Source organism: Monodelphis domestica, chromosome 2 (genome assembly GCF_027887165.1).
Source record: "Monodelphis domestica isolate mMonDom1 chromosome 2, mMonDom1.pri, whole genome shotgun sequence".
Taxonomy (NCBI): domain Eukaryota; kingdom Metazoa; phylum Chordata; class Mammalia; order Didelphimorphia; family Didelphidae; genus Monodelphis; species Monodelphis domestica.
The window spans coordinates 460,413,665-460,422,215 of record NC_077228.1 but is presented as its reverse complement, the minus strand read 5'-3'; the positions used below and the strand labels follow the sequence as shown (position 1 = coordinate 460,422,215).

The 8,551-nt window shown below is 32.5% G+C and overlaps 1 protein-coding gene across 1 annotated transcript in view; it reads right to left on the bottom strand.

Annotated features, from left to right (window-relative positions):
* Positions 1-1,103: 1,103 nt before the first annotated feature.
* TLCD4 (TLC domain containing 4) overlaps positions 1,104-8,551 on the bottom strand; it is an 89,702-nt gene continuing 82,254 nt past the window's right edge. The window contains exon 8 of the mRNA XM_007485004.3: positions 1,104-7,316. Coding sequence (XP_007485066.1) covers positions 6,998-7,316 — 319 coding nt within the window. The 3' untranslated portion in view covers positions 1,104-6,997. The remainder of the gene's footprint in view (positions 7,317-8,551) is intronic.

The window sequence follows — 8,551 nt, the reverse complement described above, 5'->3', positions numbered from 1 at the left end:
CTTCAAATCTGGCTTCAGACACTTGCTATCTGGGTGACCCTGGACAAGTCACTTAACCCCCACTGCCTAGTTCGTACTGCTCTTCTGCCTTCTAACTGGTACACAGTATTGATTTTAAGACAGAAGATAAAGGTTTTAAAATAAATAAATATCTTCCAAGACCACCAACTTTATATATTTGTAGAATGAGAATAAAGCCAATCTATCAGATAAATTAATTAAAAAAATTTAATCCTATAACTCTTGCTGCAACCTTCTTTACACATGCTGGAAATCAAGAGAAAGGCTGGAGGAAAAGATAGAAGACCTGAGCTAAAGAAGACAAAATAAAAGAGGTCTAGAGAGAGAATGTGCTATGTGCAATACAGGAAGCGCCATTTACACGGGACTTTGCTGTTAATGATGAGTGATGGGACCAAATTTATTCTGACCTCCTTGTAATTTTACCCGTGTTTTATCTCTCAAGTGACAGCTGCAACTATTTTAATCTTGAAATTCAGCTGTTCCTTTGACAGACTTTCCCAGCACTGTCATGTTTAGAAGTATGACTCATTATACTCTCCAATTGCCAGTCCTCTTTTGCATTGCATCTGGTCAATCTGACCATTCTAAGGCTGAATATCAAGCCACATACAACACAAGAAGGTAGGAGTCATGGCCACAACTCGAAAGACCAAACGAGAGTATGGAAGATGTCAAATAAAAATGCCAGTTTTAAAGCCTGTTGACTGTGCCAAGCACAGTTCCTTCTGCTACCAACCCAGACTAATTTTTCTTTCTTTTCCTTCTTTTTTGTCTTTCCTTCTTTTTTTCTCTGTCTCTATCTAAAATCTATTTTACATTAACCCAAACTTAAAGGGAAAACAAGCTCTGTAGTAATATATTGATTTCTGAATATTTCCCTCTTTTAAGGAACCTGGTAGGGTAAAAGGCATTTAGTTTTTAAAGAAGGTAACTATGTCAACCTATTAATAAGGATTTGAAATACAGGTCTTTATGGTCAAACTTTCTATTTCATGTAAACTCTGGATTTTTTTCTTTAAATCTCTTTTACAGAATGCAAAACTTTCTACTTTAGTATATCAAAAGTCTTGAATAAAATATGATTTTTTAAAATTTTATTAATTCTTCTTAAATAAATGTAATTTCACAGGATAAAACCGCATTCTCTTTATTATAAACTTAATCATTCTGATGACATGAGGATTATTGCTTAGATACTATTGCACAACTCAAAACTGCATATATTTATACAAATTATAGCTATTCAAATACTTATAGCTTCAGTGAAATTTTCTAAATATTTTATTTTCTTCAAACTGAGAACATACAAAGACCCAAAGGAGAAAAATCAAAATATACACCACAAAAATTGATAGATTGTTGATTTAATTCCATTAAATTTGAGCATGATTTTGTTTTATTGTCCAATAGATCAAGGAAGATAGAGTACTTTTGTCTTTTAAAAACTTTTTTTACTAGATTATACATCTAAGCATTCTATGAGACGTCTATAAAATTATGTCATTAGCTAATTTTAAAGCAAATAGTTTAAGAATTAGAATAAATAATAAAGTTATGCATAGAACCAGTTTTTAAATACATGTGCTCTTTATTCTTTTACATAGAATTTCTGTGTGCAAGCATTACATATGTAGTTCATTTACATCTAAAATATCTAAATTTTTGTATTTATTGCAGTATGCATATAGTTTTCAAATAAAATCCATAACTTTTAATTCCTTTTATATTAAAAATTTTGATAAAAAAATTTTAAAACATTCTCATACATTTCTTGGTAGCAAGTACTAAAAATCTAGTGTCTTCTATGCTTACATAAAAGCCCTTAAAATACAGACATTATTATACAATAGTTCAACAATCAGGCAAGAGAGGAAGGAAAAAATACACCATGTTTTATTTGCTTTTATGTTTTAGGTTTAGTTTACCAGGAAGTAGCAAATAACCTTCACATCATTTAATTACAAGATTACACAGAGGTACAAAGCAAAAACTACATAGCCAATGCTTAACGAGTTTTCAGCCAGAGGTATTCCTTTATGCAAAGATACTTATTTTTCAATTTGGAAATAGTCTTTTCCATTGTCCTTGGTCCTAAGCGTAAGGCCTCACATCAAGACATGTCCATTGCTAAAAGTGAATCAATGTAAACATTTTCCTTGCAAATCATCCTTTTATTATAGCTGCCTGTGATTCTTCACTCGTTTCCAAAGTGCTCTCCTCATTCATATATACTGTTGTTATTACCAAAGAAATTATAGGCTACTTGGGACTCAATTGTGGAAAAGGATTATTGGTGTCATAGTTTTGCAAAATGTCCTGAATAAATCATTTATTTGCTGGTGGAACTGTTGAATAGATCATACCAAGACCAAGTATTATGGTCCCTAAGTAGCCCATAAAGTATGGAAAACCTCATCTTTGTCATTCCCTCACACAATAAACAGGTGTTAAGGTCCTGAAATGTTTTTAAACGCTAGAGAACCATTTCTATTTGGACTGAATGACTGTCCATAGCTAATAAAACACGGATTGATTGGTTTTCACTCATATTTTCATATGATCCTTTGTGCCACAATCAACTTATAAGTTTATTTCTAAATTTTTCCCAATATACCAAGGACTAAGAGTCTAGGGGAAGGGGAGACCTTAACAGAAGGTTAGCTAGTAAAGTGCCATAGCAGAATGTTAGTGGTAGACAGGCTTAGAGGAAGCAATGTGACATTTCTCTGTGCTATCAACAAAAAAAATACACTCACGTGGTCTGGGTTAGAGAGGGAAAGAGGGACTTCTATGCCCGGAGCACTCTTCACATTAAGGTAAAAAAGCTTCCCTCTAATAATCTTATTTCATCTCCAGGCCCCACTGGGTCTAGACTACCCTGGAACAGATCTACTGGGGAATTAGCCACTCTTAAGTTTGTGCAAGGGACATGTGTATGTCTTTGCCAGTTCCTTGGTGTACCAAGATGGGCACCATGACTACTTTTCTGATGTCATGTTTTTCATTTGCTTCTTAATAAAACTTTAAGTCTACAACTTCATGTTCTGTGATTAATCAACGTTAACAACTGGTATTACATATTATAGACATATTTTCAAGTTACCCAATTCAGAACTATTTCTGCCAAACTTTTAGCCTGGAGCAATTGCAATAAAAACAATTAAAGTGTCTTACTTTAAGCATCCCCAGGAACACAACCATTTTTTAGGCATAGCAAATTTCCTTCTAAGAACTAGAGTAGAACGCAGTTCAAAACTATAATACCTATCTCTAGATACCTTCATACCTTTGGATGACTCTTGTGCTGCATGCATTAGAAACTAACCTTGTAACTGACAATGAAGTCAGCTTTTCTTAAAAATGAAGTCCAATTTTGTGGTGCCTAAGCCACCAAAACTTCATATGTATTTCAAAGAAGTTATACAAATTGTAAGCATAAATTAAAAAAAAAAAACCCTACATCAGTAAAAATGTAATTCGAGTCAAATTTCTTTTTCAATTTTAGAAAAGTTTTATTTAAATGTTTGCTGTAAACTAGGTAAATTTTTAACTAGACCTTTAAGAAGACTATACTGAGTTCTGCACAGTACATTTAAGTTGTTTAAAGAAGATAAAGGCATGGAACTATTATATCTTTTTCAATGAAGGGCTTTTTCGTAAATGTTACATATTTTTAGCAGCTGGACTGAAAACAAACTTATAATAATAAAGAACTTTCCCAATCTTACATAAACATCCTGTAACCTATCACTCTGAATTTTAAACAATTGCAGACATTCTTCTCATTAAGAGGATTTTTTATGTAAGAAAGCAAACTCGAGCTCATAATTCTTTAATTTACCCAAAGAAAATACTTAATTGTGTTAATTACTTACACAGCTAATACTTAACTCTGATCTTGCATGAACAACCACATGGGTAATTAACTGAAATTATGTAACAAAATTTGCTGCTGATTTTTAAAGTGACAGTTTGAAAGTTTTAGAAGAAAGTCTAATAACTCCTTCATAACATCAGGTTACCAATAATGTAATTTCCTACCAAAAAAAATTATTAGAAAATATCCTTATGTCGATTTGCTTCATTTTGATAAATTTAATTAAGTCTCCAATATTAGAAGCCATAAGATTCATCTAAGATCCAAATACTTAGAATATTTAATAGCTAAAATGTCCCATCTCTTAATGAGAGGTATCCTCAATCATTAAACCATCTGCATCTCAGATATATATATATATATATATATATACACACACACATATATTTTTTTTTGAGGAAATATCTTTTCTGTGAACCATATGAATTACAAGTTATAAAACTTGCCTTCCTTTCATGTTTTATATCAGCAACTAAAGTTGGATTTTAAAATTAAGGAATTTATGTAAAGTGATATGAAGTAAATACATAGACAAGTGGTAAATTTTGACTAAACAGCAAAAATAGCTTAATCTAAAATGACACTTCAAATATATTCATATCTGTGGTACTTTTGACAATGAGAGATACTGTTTGTGACAATTATATGAACAGTTTTAGCTGGAAATACTATATTGCACCTTGGAATACTAAATTTATACTGTCTTTATTTTAAGTAGCTTTTTATAATCTCTGTTCAGAACCAAAAAGATATTTTAAGAGCTAATTTCTTTATTTTAATTTTTTTTTCATTCCAAGGAATGTATTTCCTGTATGTATGTGTGTTTGTCAGAAAGGCAGGTGTGAGAAAAATATTTATCCATTTTCCCCATCTAAATAAATAATTCAATCAATAAATGTTTATTGAATGTTTGGGTGTAACATGCTAGTAATGTGCCATTAACTTTAAGAATAAAAAAAATAAGTGTTTTTTTAAAAATGCCAATAGTTTAACTAAATGGTTTAAGTATAAGTTTTTTTTCCCTTCAAATGGCTTTTCTTAACTTACAGCCTGGACAAATGAATCAAATAGAAAAACAAAACAAAATAAAATTTTGGCTTGATTTAATAAGTCATTCCTGTCAATACTAAGCCATTTAGAACCCAAAATGGAACTTTTATCGTACTATGTTATTATATATTTACATATATATGTTATAATATACATTGTTATGAAAGTTCTATCCCAATGAAAATAATCTGGTGCAAATTAGAAATTTTCTTTAAACAAAATTTTTTTATTAAGATTCATTTAATTCCCTGATGTATGTCCTTGGTTTAATAAAAAATATATTTTCCTTTCTTAGGAAGGACAAAAAAAAAAAGAGGTCAGTCACTGGGCTTTCAGCAAATAAACCATTATCTTTTACATACATGTGATAAAGTGATAACTGATAACCAACACACATAAATAATTAAATTATATCCTTTGTCATTTAGACCAAATGAAAACAATAAAAAATATTTTTAAAGCACACATCCTTGGGTCTCAATTTTCTATGAAAATGTAAAACCAAAAAACCTCCAATATTTTTAGAGAATTTTTAGGAAGATAAATGGCCTGCCTCAAGTATATGATGGATACTATATAGCACAAGACCTTTAGTACTGATGATTATTGGGCTCTAAATGCAGCAAAGATTTTGCAAACCCCAAGAGAATAATTTATCATCTGCAAGGTAGGTGGAGAGGGAGACAAGGCAGCAAAATCACAGCAATTCCCCCTTGCAATTCATCCTACTATTCTAACCACATAATCACCTACTGACATTTTTAGAAAAATCATCCCTCTCTTTTGGAAATTTTTAATTAGGTCTATGTCAGTTTTTACTGCAATATAAAAATAGACCACAGTAATAACTTGATAAAATGCTAAAGACAGAGTTTTTTTTTAAAAACCTGTTTAATAGCTTTCCTTAATAAATGACCACATATAGTGAAAAAGAGAGATTATTTCATATACCAAATGAGAAAGCAGATAAACATTAGTATATTTTGTCATAAAGATGCTGACAAATATTTTAGTTTTGGAGGGATTAGCAAAATAAGATGGAGCTAAAACAGCAGAATAGGCACATTTGAAATGTCCTTCTGACATGTCTACTAGTGTTAAATACTGTGGAGTTTCCCCCCTCCCCAATCTCTCCTTTCATCAATACATATTAAGGAAAGATGTGCTCAGTTCTAGAGAAAACAGTTTTTTTGAAGTCAAATATTGAGAAAAAGAAAGAAAAGAAGTTTTCTAATAACAAAGAAGTTCTTTCATCAGGATAGACAAAATTTGAACCCAGGCCTTAAACTGGGAATTATGAAATTCTAAATGATTAAAATATCTCTGAAACTAAGGTGGTTTTATTTTTTTTTAATCAATCCCAAAATTTGGCTATCAACTAATCAAAATTTAATGTTTTTAGACATGTGAGAAACAGGAGAAAAAAATGTAAAAAGAGCATATATACAAAATCTGTGTATGCCTAAAGAAATGCAGGAAATATTTTCCATGATTGAGCTAACTACATACATATGATGAAGCAAAGTACTTCATCCTGATATTTAAAATGATAAGCTGTGCCAGATTCACTATTTTCATATCCCAAAGTCCCTTAGTTAGTATTGACAATTTAGAAGTCAAGCCCCATATTAGTGTTGGTTGCCAAGAAAACACTGATAGAAAAGAGTTAAAGATAATTTAAATTCTGTCAACAGAATTAATCAGCTAAAACAAAGTGCACCACACACATGAACACAGCCATCTTTTCATGGTGAAAAATGCTAGTGCAGGTAATACATTTCAGAAGAATCTCCATTGTATTTGTAAGTTGTTCTTTAAACTCCTAAAGTTGTATTCATGCTTATAAGGCAGCTGGAAAGCTGAAAAGGTGTCTTGGAATAAAAGCTACTCTTGGTTTTTCTTTCCTAGAGTTAAAAACAGATGTTGTCATGGAAATCTTGAATAGCAAATATTAATAAAGCACAGACCATGCCAAGAAATGTCAAATCAGCACATATCAGCACAAATGTAAGGTAATGAAGTAGTTTGTTTTTCGATATGCCATTTTTAGTCAAGTTTTCCATTCTGATGATACTTGTTGGTTTTTTCCTTTCTTATGAGAGAGATAACTCTGAGGCATCCCTTTGAAATTTTGATCATCCACATCACATTCATCACATCTAAAACACCACTGCAACCAATCCAGGCACTTTGGGCAGCAAATCCTAGTCTGTTGAAAGCTTCTGTTCCAAATACAGCATAAATATGACTATAGAAAGGCGGTATGACTGCAATCCTTACGATGAAGAATACTACTGTCATTAGTACGCCATTGATGATGTTAGCTTTGGAAGACTTGGGATATCCTAGCACTTCGAGGAACCACCTGAAAAATAAAGGCATTTATTAAACGAAATATTTATGGGTGATATGTGGCAAAAGTGAATGCTTTTCATTTTTGTTTACTATGCAATGGGTTTTATTCCATTTCATCTGAAAATGATGTGCACGTATTAATTTTGCCAACTTTTATGTCAGTGTTTTAAGGGAAAAAATTGTACAAATGGTCTTGCCATTAAACATAATGGACGCCTGACTAGCATCTACACTAAATTAGAAAGCTCAAAAACAATGAAAGGAAAAAATATGATCAAGCACAATTAAATATTTAATAAATTCCAGGTGTTTCCAACTATCTCTAGGATCAAATATATAATTCTCTTTTAAAACCCTTTGCAACTCGGCTGCTGCTACATTTCCAGTCTCTATAGCTTACTCCCCCCACATACATATTCTGACACCAGCTTCAGGCTGGTTACTCTACCTCCCTTGGGCACTTTTAGTGGCTGTCCCCATGTGTGGAATTCTCTCCATCCTTGTCTGCTGCCTCTTGAGACTTTTGTCACATCTCTGCTAAAATCCCACCTTCCATACTAGCTACCTAGGCTTCATCCTAAGATTTAACTGATACTACTTCATATCCTCAAAGCAGGAAGCCTTTCTCAACCCCCTCCTTTCCCACTGAAATTATCTACAATTTCTGGAGTCTTATTTGTAGTTATTAGTATAGTAATTTGCCCAAAAAAGGGTTATTAGTTCCTTGAAAATAGGGTCTCCTTTTTCCCTGTCTTTGTGTCTTCAGCACTTAGCTCAATGTCTGTCATGTAACAGATGCTTCATAAATGGTTGTTGACTTGGTGAAGAGACAAAAAGTTTTTCACAAAATGTTCCTATCTGTAGTACGAGCTTTGTGACCATGGGGAATGGCCCTGGGAGTGTGGAAAGGAAATAAGACTGACAGTTTGTGGGGGAAGGGGCCAACTGGGAGTGGCAGTGGGGTCTTGTGACTAGCACTTCCTTCCTGCCGGGAGTGGCAGTTGGGTCTTGTGACTAGCACTTCCTTCCGGCAAACTGTCAGTCTCATTTCCTTTCCATAGGAGGCAGGTACTGCAAGTAGTATTTTATAGAGAATCAATATAGATATAGATTTTATTTTATAGATAATCAATATTGATAAAGTATGGTTTTTATATTTATAGATGAAACTAAAGATCATGGAGGTTAAGTGATTTCTCATGGTCTGACAGCCAGGAAGTGATCTGCCCTGGTCCCCATAAAGGC